This window comes from Rhagoletis pomonella, unplaced genomic scaffold (assembly GCF_013731165.1).
Source record: "Rhagoletis pomonella isolate Grant_MI unplaced genomic scaffold, Rhpom_1.0 Rhpom_scaffold_00010, whole genome shotgun sequence".
Classification (NCBI taxonomy): domain Eukaryota; kingdom Metazoa; phylum Arthropoda; class Insecta; order Diptera; family Tephritidae; genus Rhagoletis; species Rhagoletis pomonella.
The window spans coordinates 12,041,062-12,060,594 of record NW_023458564.1 but is presented as its reverse complement, the minus strand read 5'-3'; the positions used below and the strand labels follow the sequence as shown (position 1 = coordinate 12,060,594).

The 19,533-nt window shown below is 32.0% G+C and overlaps 1 protein-coding gene across 3 annotated transcripts in view; it reads left to right on the top strand.

The window, feature by feature from the left end:
- The window catches only part of LOC118746049 (cytochrome b561-like), a 49,990-nt gene extending 38,121 nt beyond the window's left edge, over positions 1 to 11,869 (top strand). For all 3 annotated transcript variants that reach the window (XM_036479780.1, XM_036479778.1, XM_036479777.1), the window contains exons 2-4: positions 3,189 to 3,392; positions 8,026 to 8,389; positions 11,165 to 11,869. In XM_036479780.1, the coding sequence (XP_036335673.1) occupies positions 3,194 to 3,392; positions 8,026 to 8,389; positions 11,165 to 11,327 (726 nt within the window). In that variant the 5' untranslated portion in view covers positions 3,189 to 3,193 and the 3' untranslated portion in view covers positions 11,328 to 11,869. The remainder of the gene's footprint in view (positions 1 to 3,188; positions 3,393 to 8,025; positions 8,390 to 11,164) is intronic.
- Positions 11,870 to 19,533: the final 7,664 nt, after the last annotated feature.

Here is a 19,533-nt window from a genome sequence, read left to right as displayed (position 1 = left end):
CCACGCCTACCTCCCATATAACGGTAGTTTTCAGAAATACGAAAACTGCGATATTTTAGTAACTACCAAAGCTTATTCACTCAAAATTGACATTTATAATCATTTTTAGGCGAAAAATAAGAATATTATAAATTTTTGGAAAATGGGCGTAGCCACGCCCACTTATGATTACATATATATATCTTGCGAACCGCTTCACCGATTTCTCCCAAACTTGGCACAGTTGTGGTCTTGACAAACATATCAAACAGCATTTATATTTAAGAACTAATATAACTCAATACTACTTGAATTAAATAAATATTTTTTCAAATTCAAACAAATTTCTTTTAATTTTTGGCGCCATATTGGATCGGCCGTTTTGTTTTTTGTTATTTTGACTTCAGATGCGAATTCAGCGACCTCAAAAATCCCTGTAAACCTGAATTTAGGTGAATGCACTCATTTCTTAAATTATGGGCACAAAATGGGTATCAAATATCACTGTGCGCAGTCGCGAAGGACAGAACAGAATTATCTGCCCACGCTGCATTCCCTGGATGGCTCCCAGTTATTGCTGAGTTAGATATTTATCCTAAAGAGAAGTCTAGATTGACCCCGTTACCTGTTGATAGCTTTGTATGTAGTTCATACATATGTACGCCGAGTAGTCGATTACAAATTATAGTTCATGTATAGTTAGTTGAGTTTCCTACAGGTTGAAGGTTGTCGTTGAATATTTTAACTGAGTGGGTGGTGCCACGTTCATTTTCGCAAAATTTCATAACTGTATATTTACGGAAATATCGTAGATTTTGCTTTTTTCGCCCATTTTCAATATCAACCTACCTTGTATAAAAGGCCACCTGAATACTAAGACAGATACTTCTCTCTTTATTCTGAGCATTTTGGTATATTTGTATATGTCTACATATAGCCATTTCGACTACTTTGGCCTGTTACAAACAACCGTTATAATGCCCTTGTGCCCAAGTGCGTATATGTACATTTTGATCGGAATGAGTATGGAACATCACTATTTATGTTTTTGGGTACACTCAGATTACGAAAACGGAGTCAGTTCTGACATAAAGTTGTGCAGTAAAAAGTTATTTGTTATTGTTATTTTATAGGCTTATAACAATTATATTCAGTATTTTTTATCGAGCTTCAGGAAGTTTTTAAGGTTTAATGGCTGCTAAAACTTCTACCAAAATGTAAACTGTTAATTTTTTCCACAAAAATTTTCATCAAAAACGGCCTATTCACGAAGTAATTTTCAATTAATCTGTCATATCTGAGCTACTAACAGCCGGTTTCACCAGCAATTTAAAAGAAAAATGTATTTTTAATTTTCTGTCAGTTTCCATATAAAATAAAAAAAAATTTAAATCATTTTATACTTATATTACGTTCAAATTGGCTCCTTTAACTTGTTAAATGAAAAAGAGCTTTTTGTAAAACACAATCGTCCACATTGAACATTTGGAGTTAACTTTGACGGCTGTTTGATTTCAAATGAAAATTCAAAAAAAAAATACTAATATTCAAAATCAAGTTTTTGTGTCCAAATTTGTTTTGTGCGAAGGTCTGCTTCATGATATTAACGCATACGAATTACTTAGAGACTTCAAAATCGTTAGTTCATATGCACTATTAATCTCTGCGTACGATGAGACCTCATGGGAAATAACTAATTACCGCCTTGGCAGACATGCATACAATTTTGATATTTTTTGATAATTTTCAATATTTTTAAGAAAATAAATTTTTTGAACGTTGGCGTGTCAAATGAAAGCTTTTGGCTCTTTCTGATTGGCTGAAGCAGAAAGCTTTCTGATACAAGTCTGCGCTGAACTGGTTTTCAAACGAGTTAAATGATTTAACTGGTTTAATTTTCCAACAGCAATTGCATGCGATTTAACTTGTTTATAAACACGTTTTGTTCATTTAACTGGTTCAAGCCCATTTAACATGTTTAATAGCGTGGGCCGAAAATCCGCTTTTTTAGAATTTTGATTGGTTATCGCAAAAATATGGCTCATTATGCCCTAAAAAAATCTGTGTGAAAGATAAAAAAGTTTGGTCAATGTCTTGGGCTCGCCCAAGTCCATCAAAGTTCAATGTGCTAAAAAAATAAAAATTAATTAATTAATTAATTAATTAATTTTTTTTTACTAAAATTTTCATTAAATTCGAAAGTATTAGCCCACCTAATTTGGTATATGGACCTTTTTTACAGAGAATCGAAGTAAGCTAATTTTTTTTTTAGCGCCTGAACTTTGATGGACTTGGGCGAGCCTTAGATATTGAGCAAAAATTTTAATCTTGCACACATATTTTTTTAGAGCACAATGAACCATATTATTGCTATTACCAATCAAAATTAAAAAAAAACGGATTTTAGGCCCACGCTAATAATTAACATACATATGTATGTTTACAAAAATGTTTAATAGGAAAAGAAAAATCGATTTAAGTAGTTATTAACCGACTTCAAAAAAAGGAGGAGGTTATCAATTCGTCGGATTTATTTTTTTTTGTGTATGCATGTTACCGCATACCTTTGGACCACGTCAACCGATTTCGAAAATTATTTTTGCATCGGAAAGGTAGTGTCTCAGAGGTGGTCCCCTACTAAGCTGGTTTAGATCTGCTTATTGGATCATGAAAAAATTAACGGTACTCCTAAATTTTTATATGAGATTTGAAGTCGGTTTTGTTTTTTGCTTAAAAATTACTTGTTTTTTTTATATAATGTCGTTGCTTATCTTTACCACGTACCCCTTCTCAAATATTTGCAACGCCACTGCTTCGATTTGTTTGCATTGCACTTGTTGTGTTAACAGGTGGTAAACAGGTGAAAATATGTTTATGAATGCAGTTACATTTGTTAATAGTATGTAAATATGTATGATATTGAGCGTACGCATGCATTTGGTATCAAACAATTTTCAAACTTTCCATATTTTGAGTAGTGACATATGTATGTATGTGTAGTTATGAGTATTAGGTATGCGTAAATGCTCTAATTTTTCTATGTACATACAAATGTATGTATACACATGATATGTACTATAATTACTGTTAGTATATACTCATTGCAAATAATAAATATTGATCTGACATACGTTTGAATAACTTCACACATTTATTTACATTCATAAACTTTATTACTAATAATTATTATTTTATTTCTTCAATTATAGGTAAAATGGATGAAGACGCCACCCTCACCAATTTCAAGGTGTTGTACGTGGTGACGCAGCTATGCGGTATAACAATGATCGTTCTAGCTGGTTGTTGGGTTGGCATACATTTCGGTGGCTTTAGTGGCAGTGCCACTCCCAGAGTTGAATTTAACTGGCATCCGCTATTTATGACAATCGGCCTAATATTCTTATATGGCAATTGTAAGTAATGAACCAACTTATGCAGTAAGTAAGTAGTAAAGCATGCGTAATTATAAATAGTTTTACAAATACACACATGCTGGCCAACCATATTTTATTAAGCAGATACCAAAAACGTACATATGTACATATTATGTATTATATGTACTTATGTTTTCCAATGCATACATACATTTATGTGCACGCTTGCAGATAAGTACCCAGCCAGCAAAAAATCTGAAAAAAAACAAAGAAAGAAAGGTGGATGAAATGCTGATTTTTGTCCGTTTACCGATTCCATTTGCAGATATTTTGACGATCCGCTTTCCTTTTAAAGTGTGCGGCAAAAACGTTTTAACAGAAAAGTCCCATAAAAGGTTTTAAAACGGATACGTGTATGGCTGTTTTCCTGAAACTTTTTTAAATTAAATTTTGTATTCAATACTCATGCCTTCTGCACTTCACAGATGCTTTTTCATTGTTCGGAAAAAATAAAACAAAAATAACAAATCTTTTTATTGCTTCTGACGGCATTCGAACCCGGCACCTCCTGAAATCTAACAAAGAATAGCACGCTCCTCCCCACACTCCGCCACTGCCAAATATGTATAAATGCTTTCTAATGTTCACTTTGAACAAATAAAATAAAATTAATGCTTTTAAGAAACATTTTTTTTCTAACGTTTTTCGGATACGAGACCACACTGTCGGAAAAACTTACGTATACATATCGGCTGGCTGGGTAAGTAAATTTCCAAAGTACATACATACATATGCATACATCAATATGCATGTACATTAGGATTGTCCAAAAAAAGTTTAAAATGTAAAGCTCTCACCCGCTACGATTATTTTTTTGTTAAAAAAAATGATATCTAGAAGTATTTCATGTATTTTATATAGTTGAAAAACACTTTTTCATAGAAATGGTATAGAATTTTTAAAAATCAACATTTTCGATCGGAAAACTCTGTTTCTCTTCAGGAGACTTCCAATAATAACACCCTATTGTTTATTTTAGCAATAATAATTTAATTTTAATTTAATTTAATCTAAATTTAATTTATTTAATACTAGCGATATTTTACGGGTCTCCCATTGCATTTTTTTTGGGGTTTTTGGGAATCTACAAATAATAGTCATTATTAAAAAATGATTTAATAAATAATTTCGGCGTTGTTGTTGGAAGAAAATATTGATTTTTTTTTAATTCTGTGTCATTTCTACGAAAAATTGTTTTTTTCCCATATAAAATATATGGGCTTTGAGGCTGTTCTAAATACCAGTTTCTAACGAAAAAATACGAGTATTATTTTTTCCATTTAGAAAAATCGTAGGGTGTATGTATTTTTGGAGCACCCTAACGCACATGCACAATATTTGAAACATGCTTTTAAGCATTGGCCATATGTACAGTAATAACAACATCAATACAATTTATATTGGTAATATTAATGGCAATGGTATTAAAATGTTATGGTAGTTCACAAACTAAATAAATTACACATAATTTGTTTTAATGAAAATCATTTTATTTTGCTATGTTAATGAACTGGTGTAAATTCAAATTAAGATGACGAGCTGAAATGTTAACTTTCGGAGGCTTGCCATGGCTTTTGGATGTTGCTCGAAAATAGAGTGGCAGCAAACGTAAAATGTGAACAGCCTTCAGCCCAAAAAGGGTACAGAGTATGGGTGTATTCGAGCTTCTATAAACGCGGCAGTGTTGCTTTTTATGACAGAGCATCACGTCCTACACGAAAATTACAGCAGCTCTGCCTCTATCACGCGTTCGATTAGCAAAATTTTTACGATCCGTTATTCATCACTAACAAATGGAATGCAATATATGTATGTACAAATTTTTCCTGCGCAATTTCTGCAGAATTTCAGTAGGTGTTTGGTTGAGCATCAGCAGCATATCATCAAGAAAGCAACAAGGCTGCAATGCATCTTATAATACTATCAATTTCATTTTTAATATTTACCTACATTCTGATATATTTATGTATATATTTTAAAGTTACTAAAGTCTTATTTTAGATATTGCCTATCTGAAGCCTCGCAAAGTATCCCAGTAGACGGAATCATAATGTTTCATTTCACTATCTGAACGTTGGGTTGAGTTCGATTAGGCTGGATAGCAGTCTACGAATGGGCTCACCTAGACTCAGGTCCTTTAAGGCACGCCATGGCGTTTTTGTATTTCGTGCCTCTAAAATCACTTAAAGCTCAGCCGAAATTGAGCAAACAGACTAAACTTTCTCCGAGGAAGTATCAACAAATATAAGCGAAGCACTACTTCACTTTACTAGGCAGGTATTACAAGCAACAGGAAACAAGTAATTTTTAAGCAAAAAACAAAACCGACTTCAATTCTCATATAAAAATTTAAGAACACCGTTAATTTCTTCATGATCCAATGATCAGATCTAAACCAAATTAGTATGGGTCCACCTCTGAGGTACAACCTTTCCTTAAAAAAAAAAAGAATTACAGAAATCGGTTAACGTGGTCCAAATTTATGCGGTAACATACATACAAAAAAATATTCCGACGAATTAATAACCTCCTACTTTTTTTTGAAGTCGGTTAGAAAGAGCACATTTTTTTCTACTGTGAAGCTCCTACTTGGCCCAGACTTCGCGTTCTAGGATCACTGTATCTAGAAGCACATGACCTACATAAGTAACATTTAGCCAAGGAACCTCACAAAGGCTTTTTAAAGATACGCTGAACAAAGAAGACCTGCAACCCAACAGTGGGTTGAAACAATATTTCGTCCTTAAACCTGGTATGTAGGTGACCTGCTCTCTTCTCTAAATATTACCATAATCCAATATACTCTGACCTTAACCGTCACAATTACTTTTACCACTGCAATTATCAAAACCGGTACCATTACCATTTATATTACCATTGTAATTACCAATTACTCGCCCTAAATAACATATTTACATACATACATACGGAAAAGTCAGTTAAATATATTTCTCTCAATACATGATTTGACAACTATCAACAAAAAAGTTACTATAACTAAATCATGTGTTGATAGAAACATATTTAGTAGACGTAACTGAACTTTTTTGAAGTGAAACTTCTTTAGCGGCGGATGGTTGGTTGGGAGTAAATTGGCAAATTCAACGGAAATTGCACACGGAAATGGTGCAACGGAAATGGTTGGGGCTGAAACAAATGCTTCTTGTGTGTATGCATATGGTATTCATTTCACAAAAATTTGCTAATAAAAGGTTAAAGAATAACACTTAGAAAAAGACCAATACAAGAATGAAAGTAAAGGTCACTACGTACATAGATAAAGAAAAGGATAAAGGCAAAGTTAAAAATAAAAATAAAAACAAAGATGCGTAAGGATAGAGGCAAAAATGAAGACCAAGGAAAATTTAAACACTTTGCTTATATAAGGGCAAAGGTGATGGAGAATATGTAGATGAAGAAAATGATAAATATGAAAGTAAAGACAAAGAGGAGGATGGGGATACCGATAAAAGTAAAGAAGATGGGGAGGAAAGATTAAAATAAAGGTAATTCATGAGGAAATGATATATAGAGAGACACAGAGACTCAATCTGGGAACTATTTTTGGATTCTAGAGATTTTCGGGAATCTCGGGACTTATCCATAAAATAATCGATATTTTTATCGGTTTTTTCATCGACTTTTTATCGATATTGTTATTGTTGTTTAACAATTTTGTTAGCGATATTTTTTATCGATTTTGTTATCGATATTTTTATCGATTTTGTTATCGCTATTTATCAATTTTGTTATCGATATTTATCGATATTGTTATCGATATTTATCGTTTTTTATCGATATTTATCGATTTTGTTATCGATATTTATCGATTTTGTTATGGATATTTTTATCGATTTTGTTATGGACATTTTTATCGATTATTTATCGATTTTGTTATCGATTCTGTTGTCGATATTTATCGATTTTGTTATCGATAGTGTTATCGATTTTATTATCGATTTTGTTATCGATATTTATAAATTTTTTATCGATATTTTTATCGATTTTGTTATGGATATTTTTATAAATATTTTTATCGATTTTGTTATGGATATTTTTATAAATATTTTTATCGGTTTTGTTATGGATATTTCTATCGATATTTTTATCGAGTTTCTAATAGATTTTGCTACCAATATTATTTTCGATTTTGCTATCGAAATTTTTATCGAATTTTTCATCGATTTTGTTATCGGTATTTTTATCGGTTTTGTTTTCGATATTTTATTGGATGTTACTATCCATATAGTATAAAGATAAAAATGAAGGAAAACAAAATTACATAAATGTAATTAGAACGAACAGGGATAGAGTTAGGGATCTAGATAGAAAAAAGAAAAAAAAATATAACCTTAAGCAAAAGCATGTATATTGGTTATGAGACAAAATAGATATGTATGTAACGTAAGTTTCACGTCTCCAGTGTGGCCCAGGCACACTTACTGTTTTTCTCAGTGTATGTATCATATGTATTACTTTAAGGTTATCTACTTATAATTATTGAATGCAAATAATATGCAAGTAAGAGCATTTAAATATTTATATTTGTAGAAAAAGTAATCCAAATATTTATTGAATATAATCCTCATTAAAATTGTTTACTTGTTTTCAGCCATTTTGGTATATCGTGGCTTCCGCAACGTCAGCAAGAAGACCCTGAAAATATCACACGCCAGCATTCATTTGATCGCCTTTGTATTGACCGTCATTGCTCTGATAACCGTCTTCGATTCGCACAATCTGGTTGATCCACCAATACCAAACATGTATTCCCTGCACTCCTGGTTGGGAATCGGTGCTGTTATCGTTTTCGGTTTGCAATATGTGGCAGGATTTACAGCTTATTTAGCACCAGGCTGGCGGCAGACGCTTAAGGTCGCTTATATGCCACTGCACATCTACTTTGGCCTATTTGGATTCGTTTTAGCCATAGCAAGTGCTCTAATGGGCATCACCGAGAAAGCTATATTTGCAATGTGAGTACATATATTGTGCACGATTGAGAGAATACAAAGGTTGCGCCGATCTCGGACCGCTTTTCCTCTCTTAACGAATTTGACAGAATCGTTGTTTGCATGACGTCACACTGGTGCAACTTGTTTACGTTTTCCTTGCAACATTTTTTCTTGTTCTTCCATTCTTGCTCACGTTTTGGCATTTCTCTCTCGCAATTGCACCAGTGTGACGTCACAGACAAGTTATTCTCAAAAATCCTCTCCGATCGGCGCAATCTTGTATTCTATCATTCTTGTATATTGTGTAGAAATACATATTCATCAGTGTTGCCAGATTTTTTTAACTGTTAAATACTAAGAAAAAAATTGCATTTTCAGCAAAAATACTTTAACCTTCAAAATCTAAGGAATTTTCGGAAAATTAAAACATGTTCACATTATCGTAATTTACGGCTCATTCGTAATTTAAAAAGAAATCATGCTGAAATCAATTAATTTCCCCGTGTAAAATCTGTCAATAAATTAAGTAGAAATGAGATGATTGATCAAAAATCAAAAACGAAATGAAGAAAAGAAACCTGCCATTTATTTTAGCATGTGCATTGATTTTTTTGGCTTACTTCGTTGAAAACAATTGAGATGAAAAGGCGTTTTTGTAGAAAACCATGGTACAATAATTACAGGTATTGTCTTCCCAGAGAGCGCATATTCAGATCTGTCTTATTTGAAAAATATCATTGTTGCCCACACTAAAAGGTGTACTGTGAGGGCAAAGGGATATTTCTATACCATAAATGTCCACGTTTTTTTTTTTGTTAAACCTTCTTGCAGAGAACTTATTTAATTTGAAAAAGCCGAAAAATAAACATTTGCTTAGTAAACAAATCAAAAACTTTTATTCTTCACTTTATTTCAAACTTATTTCAAAATTAAATTGAGAGAAAACCAAAAGCAAAGCCAACTAAAAGTAAAAGAATCAACATTGAAATGCGTCACAATGAAAATAAGGTAGCACGAATTGCGATGTGAAGCAAAACTTTCTGGGAAGACAATACCTGTAATAATTGTACCATTTTCTTCCGCATGTTCATTTCCTCACAGAGCACACAAAGTAGAGAACAAAGGTGGCGCCCATCTCGGTCCGTTATTCCACGCTCAGTGTATTTGACAGAATGGATGTTTGTATAACGTCATACTTGTGCAACTTGTTTACGTTTTTCTTGCCAAACTTCCTCTTGTTCTTGCATTTTTGTTCGCGTTTTGACATTTCTCTGTCGCAACTGCAGTGTGACGTCACACAAAAATTATTCTCAAAAATCCTCTCAGATAAGCGCTATCTTGTATTCTATCATTCTTGAACAGAGCACTCACTACTGAGGTTGCCATAGTGGTTGCCTCGTGTGTATTGAACAAGAAAATCAGTGTAGGTCATTTAAAATATTCGATTTATTTTAAGATATTTATTAAATAACTAGCAGACCCGGCGAACTTTGTCCCGCCCAAAATTTCTGTATTGAAACAGTTTGGTCCAACATTTTCACCAACAGTTCACGTTCATGATTTTCAGTGACGCATTTATCTTCTAATATTACGGTTTGGTGGTTGTCAGAAGGCATATTTCCATTGCCGTCTTAAATATCTTAGCAAAAGTGTATATGCATACCAAGATACGTAATAGTTTCAGTGTGTTTGAAAGGCGCAACGCCCACTTTTAAAATAGCCCCAATTTTCTCTAAGAGTATGGGATTGATTTCATATATCTCCATACCTTGTTCGAGTACTCTACCATGAACACTTCCAGAGATATGCAGTATGAAAAATTCGGTTTGTATGGAAGGTGCCACGCCCCCTGCACCTAGCGGTATGAATGTACTTTACATCCGATTCTTATACCTCCCATATATACGCAAAAAAATTTTATAAAGATGGGTCGGACCGTTTAGGAGGAGTTCGACCACAAACACCGTGACACGAGATTTTTATATATTGGATTTCAAAAACGATCTTGTGTTCAACTCCAATGAAAATGTAATGACAAAAATTTAAAATTTTCGGCTTAATAAATGAATATTTGAAACAAACATGCTTAAATCTGATCGGAACTAAATAATTTATGCTGTAATATGAACATAGTTTTAAAATTATTGGTGACATGCATAATTTAGAATTTTCAACAAATTTCATGAAAAGCAAACAATTAATTAAACTAAAATTAAACTTTTACTTAAAAAGCAATCAGAAAGGCTTTTGGAAATACGAAGTTAACGCCAATAATACGCGGAAATACTAAGAAATATGGAAAAAGATTTTTTAACAATTTTTTTCGTAGCTTAGTACCTAGTACCTAGTTAAATTGCATATTAGTTTTGAAATTTTCACGTAAAAAATACAAAAATTTACTAGCTTAAATTAAATGTTTTTTTAAAAACCCAACAGTTTTAATTAGATATACTCCTAAAGACTAAGTAAATCAGAAAGACTTGTGGAAATTCAAGGTTAACGCTAGTAATACGCGGTAAAATTAAGGAAAATGAAAAACAATTTTCTTAGAAAATTTACGTGATGGAAGTTTTGCATAATTTTGCCTACTCAAATCACTAATAAATTGTTTATGGATGAAACCATCGTTATAACCGATATAAAAAAGTATTAGAGATATCCTTATTTTCGATAATCTTCAGTTCTGGAGGTAGCTGGAAAAAACATTAGACCACCCTTATGTACTAATGTATAGGATATATTTACTTATATGGTTCTCTAAACTCAAATTAAAATATATTTCAATATTTTTTTCAGTTCCGATTACTCTTCGTTCTCGAATGCCGGAGTGATGGGCAACAGCTTGGGAGTGTTGTACGTGATTTTTGGCGCCTTAGTTATGTACTTGGTCACTGAGTCTTCCTACAAACGGAAACCATTGCCGGAGGATACCATTCTGTTGACGGGCGCAAATGAGTAGACGCTGACGTAACACTGCATACGAAGGGGGGGAACGTTCGAAGATAGTGAAAAAATTACAACTTTATGTTCTTACTTAACTTTGTCTTTCTACGCTATTACGTTTTTACGTTAGAACACATTACGTTTATACGGACAAGATTACCGCGAGGTGCTAAGACAACGATGCAAACATACATATGTATATGCGGACATATGCACTTACATATGTTAAAATAAATGCACAATCAAACGCACATTTTTATAAAAAGATGTTTGTCGAAAAATTGGGTGCTTAATCAATTTTAAAATTTCGGTGCTTATCTTAAGTATTTTCTGTTTACTGATACATATTTGTGTATTTATTTGTTTTACGCAACTAAACATACATACTATATACTGATATATTTATATACATACATATTTAAATATAGCATATACATATGTACTAATTTATATTTCCAAATGGTCTGGGGAGGCCGTATACCTACAGCACAAAAACTGTGGTGCTTGTTAAGGTTCGTAAGCGCTTAATGCAATTTACACAAATACATATCGTCATTTCAAGTACAAAACCGCGTAACTGACATTTTTTGCCAAAACCTGGATTTGCTTACCGAAGCTCTTGGCTCAAGCCTTATCCATTCGTCCTGAAATATAGTACTAGCCAGCAATGCGATTCCCCAATAAAAGAGAGAACCATTTTACTCTCTATAAAATAATTTATGCAACCTCATATACGCGGTTTTGTATTTTAAACGACGATATATAAAGTACGTACATATGTACATTGTACACGCGTATGTATTTACCAAAATCAAGTTAATAATTAAAATTCTTAAAACAAATTTGTTGATTTACACTTTTGTAACTAATTAATTTTCTTGATCTGAGAAAAGTTTTTTTTTTTTTATTTCGAAACTGTATCTTATTTCATTTAGTAATTTCTTTTTAAAAATTTATACACATACATAATATATATATACAGATAAATATTTATAAATATGTAGACGTAAGTACATATGAATGTACTCGTATTTACAATTACATACAAACAAAAGACAAATATCCATAAGTGTTGTTGGATGTATTCATAAATTTATCCTAAGCTTATGTATGTATATATATGTTAACATTTATTAAATAAAGAAATATTTAAAGCTGACACAAACGGAAGTTATTAAATAAACGGGGCACTGAACAAGTTCTTAGACATGACCCATTATTGCGAAGAAAGGAGCGGCCAATTGTTTCGAAGTGCTTCCTGCGCGAACACCATTTGTTGGTTTTTTTTCTTATTTTGGAAAATCTATAGAACTGATCTTTGGTCTGGCTCATATGTATATGAACAAATCTCACGAGTTGTTTTCTAGTGTCACTCACTTCTTTCACCAGAAAAAAAAACGCTAAAGAATTCTTTCATTTATTGCAATCAGTTTGGGAAGTCTTCAATTGGAATGTTCATATCAGAGCAATGGAAGTTGGCATCAAATACAACATATGTATCTGTGAAGTTTACTTCAAAATGTTAAAATTAAACGATGCCAAAACGAACGAATCTAATATAATAAAACTAGTGTGTCACAAAATGAAAAACAAAATACATTGAGTAAAAGATGAATAAGATGAATATGATTTCAGAAACCAAAATTCCATTTTTACAATTTTTATTGGCACCATCGAAATGCATTTCTCACAAACTTCGAATTTTTTCGTTAAAATTTTTTGTTTTCTTAAATCGTTAGCACATGTCTAAAATTTTTAGTATACATTCCTTCAGCTTCTAGAATACGAGATTCCACGTGATGCAAGGTTTTAAAGCAACGCACCACACATTTTTACGATTTTTACGCGTTTTTTTTTTGGAAGTGGATTGTGGGCGTAATTTTAGTCCGATCTCGAAAGCTTTCAACGTATAGCTTTTTTTGCAATAATTGTATTGAGTTTAGTTCAAATTAATAAATCAGTTACCGAGATACACATACAGTGAACCAAATAAAAACTGTGATGGGACATTTTAGTAAGTTTTGGCTATTTTTAATTAGTTAATTTAATGTGTATTACTTTTTTGTGAAAGTATAGCTGATTAATTAACAAACACGATGTAATTCCAAATTTCAGACTTTGTGCAAAAATTATAAAAAATCTGCAAATTTGGACCAAAATTTCTAACTTCTTTCATTTGACATCTCATTTTCGAGAATCGAACGAACGGTGCAGATCTGATGACTTGAACAAAAATACCTTTGGGTAATATATTTGTATGTATATTGGTTTTCTTTATCGCTCTGTAACTTTTTAATGAACAAATAAAAAGTTGTGCCAGAGGATCATAGTTCAATAGTATATTGTACAATAAAGCACACTGCAATTGTTTATTTAACCATTTTTAATACTAAAGATTTTTTATTTATCCCCTATTGCATTTTCTGGAGGTTTTGGCGGATCTATAAAATATCGTTACTATGAAAAAATGGTTAAATAAATAATTGCGTATTATTATTGGGAATCTCCTGAAGAGAAACAGACTTTTCCGATCGAATAATATTGATTTTAAAAAATTCTATACCATTTTTACGAAAAGTTGTTTTTTTCCTATATAAAATACATGGAAAACTTTGAGCGCTTTGAACGACCTCCAAATATTTTCTTATTTCAAAATAAAAAAAACGGGCATATTTTTTCGGTATAGAACAATCTTAGGGGGTGAGAGCATTAAAATTCCGACTTTACTTTTTCACGTGCATTTTTGGACCACCCTAAAACACATACTTCAAACGGGTTGCATTCGATTCTGCTCTCCAAATAATCTTAATATGTAGCTCATTATAAACTCAAACAGGAACAATCAATGCACAAAATTTGGTAACGTAAAAATAAAAAAATGATAGGAGAGTCACACTTTTATCTGTGAAAATTTCCAAATTTTATTTCTGAATTATATCATACATGTAACGCAGTAAGAGCTAGTACGGTCCGAAAACATTACAGTACAGATATATCAATAAACACGTACGAAAGAAAATGAACACATACGTTTATAAATAAACATGTACACAACACATATACAAAAACGGCACTCAAGTACACAATACATTGACAAAAACGGTACAAGACTATCTCGCTTTGATTTCGGAATGCTTACACATTAAGAAGTTAGCTTACTGCCAATATAGAAGTATTACATATATGTATGAATTATGTATATGCATATTTGGTTTGAATATATGTACGGTTGTAATTTTTTTGGACTTACATAACATATGTAACCTAATTTTTGTTAATAAAGGTGCGAAAATTATGCATCCGAATAAAAACTGTCGAGTCATGCGAAAATTCGAACTAATTGAGAATTGCCCATATATATGAAGAAAGTAATACATATATATGTATGTTCATAAGTTATACTGTGTAAAAATCTTAAAGGCCAATATTTAATCACTTTTAAAAAATATGACTTCTAATTAAGGCGTGCGAGTAAACGTGTTAGATGATTGCGTATGGTGTTACGGGGCGTATACGTTACATACGCAACTACGGGTATATGAGCAGGGATGGGCGTTTTTGAATGAATTATTATTCAAATAAAAAATTAAATTTTATTCATAATTTTTCTAATTTACTTGAACGATGAATAAAAATTTAGTCGTTATTTAAAATTACTTGAATGAAGAATACAAATTTATTAGTTATTTGAAATTACTTGAATGAAGAATAAAAATTTATTCGTCATTCAAAATTGTTGAAATGATGAATGAAAACTTATTCTTATATATTTTTTTTCAATTATTCATTTTCCTGATTACGCCCATCCCTGTATATGAGCACGAGTGGTAATTTTTACTTTTTTAGTATATCTGTTTCAAACTTTCATTTAAATACAATTTCGCGTTGGAAACTGCTAGCGAAGTACGATACAACCACGCTTGAATGCATTATACAAATTACAAACACTGGCCCTTGAACAAAAGTCAAAACAAGTGCATCGATGCTCTATTGCACAGTGGTTCAGCCGGAGGTCAGAACTCAAAAATATGCATATTGTCTAACCTATGATTGATTGACAGGCAATCAGTCAATATTAATGGTACTTTATTAAAGTGCCTTTTTTTTTTGCGATAAAAAATTGTTTAGATTACTACTGTGTTTTGAGTGACATAATTCTTCTAACTTTATATTTATTTTATGAAAAATGTGGAATTTATTCAAGAAACGCTGTAATGGGAATTCAAGACAAAGGTAAGTGCTCCTATTTAGAACAATAATTACCAATATTTATTTTGCCCTTAATTAATTCCTGTTTTATTTTTTACATAAACTTTTAAAAACCCTGTCACTCAGTGCCACTCTTAATTTTTTTTAATGAAGAACCATTTCCTGTAGATTAAAATAATATATATTTTAGCTGCACGTTTTTGCACGGTTATTTTATACACGCCCGCTACTAGCCGAACCTAAATACATCTTTTACCAGCTTTTAAGCTTTTTTTACAAGATTTAACAAACTTCCCGATAAGATATGTAGAGGCTTGACACTGCAAACTTAGCTCAGAACCCGAGGACAATGCAATTCGAAAGATGAACTAATCCACTAGGTGGCGCGGGTGTCGAGATATTTGAAACCCCGTATTTATGGTCCAATTTGGTTCATATTGATAACGTGTATTACTTCTATGGAAAGAAATAGCACCACAAAAATTGTGCCGTAAATATAAATGTTTATTTTTTTAACAACTAATAAAAGCTTGTTTAGTAAAATTAATTACTTGTTTTTTTATTAACAGGTAATTAATCCATTTGCTCCTTTTCAAAGAATGAAGTGTTTGAGTTCTGATATCTCCTGAGTGGTACAGAAGTGGAAAAAAATGAGAAAGTTTTGGGACATCTATTAGAAGTATTGCCAGATTTAGAAAATGTGTATACCCGTGATATTGATTTGCGTACCAAAAATATATGTAAAAGGCTTCGACGGTTTTGGAAAGAGGCTCATGGGTGAAAGAAAACGGGAAAAGCAAGCATTTGAACTGGTTGGACGTGATAAGTTGTATTTTTACCAAAACATGCATCAACAAGTGAACGGCCTGTATCATGGTGGAATAATAACAAGGTGTTGTCAGTTACTTAACCTCACTTTTTCGGCAGGTCTATTCCGGTCACGCATTTTAAAGTAGTAGAAAAGGTATTCATTATTTACTACTTTTAATCCGTTGGTGCATACTATTTCAAATTAAATGTAGAAATATTTATAATTGCAGGCTTATAAGCCTGAATATATGTTTATATCGGCAGCTCCACACAGCTTGGACATATATTGTAACTTTAAAAAAGTAAAGGCGGTAAAATAAGGCAATTTCCTATAAGACTGTAAATGATTTTTTAAATAGATTAAAGCACATAAATATCGATAATATAAGCAAATTCCTAATTTAACCATGCAGTCACTCTATTCTAGCGTATCAGTAGTCCATTTGGCTCAATATTATGACAATGCAGCAAAAGTTCTCTTCTATATATATAAAATAATAGACGTTTTCGTTGTTCGGAGTTAACTAAAAAACAACTGAATAGATTTCAGTCAAATTTTCAGAGGTTAGCCCTTGCATATATGGTCTTATTATAGGCTCACAGAAAACTCGGTAGGTGGCGCTGGGGTCGAGTTATTTATAAAAATTGTATTTATGAACCGATTACTTTTAAATTCAAAATGCAAGCTACCAGCATATTGGCAAAAACGTTTACCAAAAATAGACCTGCTAGGGGGCGCGGGAGTCGAGTTATTTATAAAAGTCGTATTTATGAACCGATTTCTTTCAAATTCAACAGGTATAGTTTCAGCATAGTGGAAAATACGTTTACCGAAAACGGAGCCGCTAGGTGGCGCGGGAGGCGAGTTATTTATAAAAGTTGCATTTATGAACCTATTTTGTTAATACCATATATGTAATACTCCTATATTGGCAGTAAGAGCTAGTACTGTCGGAAAACACTACAGTACAGATATATCAATAAACACGTACGAAAGAAAAGGAACACATACGTTTATAAATAAACATGTACACAACACATATACAAAAACGGCACTCAAGTACACAATACATAGACAAAAACGGTACTAGACTGTCTCGCTTTGATTTCGGAATGCTTACACATTGAGAAGTTAGCTTACTGCTAATATAGAAGTATTACATATATGGTTAATACACATTCGAAAAGTTTATTACTTTCATGATGATTTTTTTCATTCTAAACATATTCAGCCTTATAATGAGTTGCATCTTCCCTGAACCGGTTCACTTTTCGCTTTTGGTTTCCATGGGCAAAACTCCGGATAAGGAAGATTATATACATAAAATGATAGCCATTTCCGTTTTTCGGACTAAACTCAAAAATCACTCAATAGAGCCCAGTCAAATTGTCGGAGGTCCTATTATAGGCTACTAGAAAACACGCTGGTGGCGCTGGAGTGGAGTTACTTATAAAAGTCGTATTTATTATCGGATTTCGTTCAAATTCGCAGCGTGACTACCTGTATGATGAAAAATTCCTTTGCTATAAATGGAGCCTCTGGAGTTTAGGTATTTAGAAAATCTGTATTTTTTATAAAATCTGATTGGAATTCATAATGCGTATTCATTTCATGACAAGCAAAGGTTTTGCAGAAAAGGCACCCAATGGATGGCGCTGCACCTGAAATATATAGAAGCCCCCACGGGGTTTGTTCTGCTTTGACCCAATGTTTATTTTAGACCAAGTTCTTTAAAAATCGCGATAAAACGAATTACTAAAATGGAACATTTTAGATACTCTTTCCCAACGAATAGTAGTATAAAAATTAAGATCGGCAGCACTGAAAATAAGCATGCCGATCTTGTCAAAATTACAACAAACACGTCGCTACTGACAACACCTTGTTATTATTCCACCATGGGCCTGTATAATGTTTGTTGTAAACTTTAGAAAATTCAAGCAAAAGTGTTTCGACAGTGACGAAGTGCTTTCTATTATAACTGAAGCGAAACTCACCAAAAATCAGAATCTATTAATTAGAAATTTTTTTAATTCAAGAAAAAATTCTGTGTTGCCATCGTATCACAAAGTCATTTTCTTGTGTTTAGTTTAGTTTATTTCTTAGTTTTTAGTTAAAATGGCTTAGTGTTTCGCTTAAATTCAGCTGTACCATACCTACGACCTTTTAATAAAAATCTATTGGCTTTATAAAAATCACATTTTCGACTCATACATTTTTCAAAATACCAATCTGAGAAATTTGGGGTTTTTATATAGTAAAATATCGTAGAATTTGTATCTTTCGAAAATACCAATAATAGCTTACCTAGAGTGGAGAATAGTTTTTGCAAAATTTAATTTTTTAGTCACAATTGCAACTCTGCCAATTTCACATTAGCAACACTGTAAAACCATTGATGCCAGCAATCAGGCGAATTTAATTCGCCTAGTCAGTACAGTTGGGAAGTTCACGAACTAGTTAGTTCAACGCGGTAGATCATTGAATTGATCGAACGAACTAGTTCGAAATTCTAAATGAACTATTCGCTCCAGATTGCCGTTTTTTTAAATTTTATTTATACATATTGAATAATGCAATTATTTATTCATTTATTATTATGAAACTATGATATTAAACATTAAATAATAATAGTATATACATATATGTTTAACTAAAAATAAATTGGCTTCGAATAATTACGATAAAAAAGGAGACAATTTTGATGAATTATTTTTTTTTAAATTGTTGAATTTTTGTGGGTTTTGTACAAAGTTTTAAACTTTGACTTATTGGCGTAAGTTATGCATTAATATATATTTTTATAAAAAAATCAGTGAAAAAATGTATCATTTATATATTGTATGTACAATCAATATTGTATGTACAACAAAGAAGCAATTGGATTAAAAAATTAGAGTTTTTTTAATAGAATCATGCCAGTGCGCGGAGAAATATAACGGGAGTTGGCATCCCTAGACTGTACTAAGTTTGGATGAAATCGCTTAGGTGGGTACACACATTTCATGAAAAGTGGGCTTGACCACGCCCATTTTAAAAAATTTATTTAATACTACATTTTTTTATTAAAGTTCACCCCTTATATCGATTTTTAGTAATTTTGCTGCAGTAGTTACTTAAATATCGCAGTTTTCGTATTTTCCAAAAATACCGCTATACGGAAGGCAAGCGCTTTTGATAGAAGCAACATTTTGATATGAAA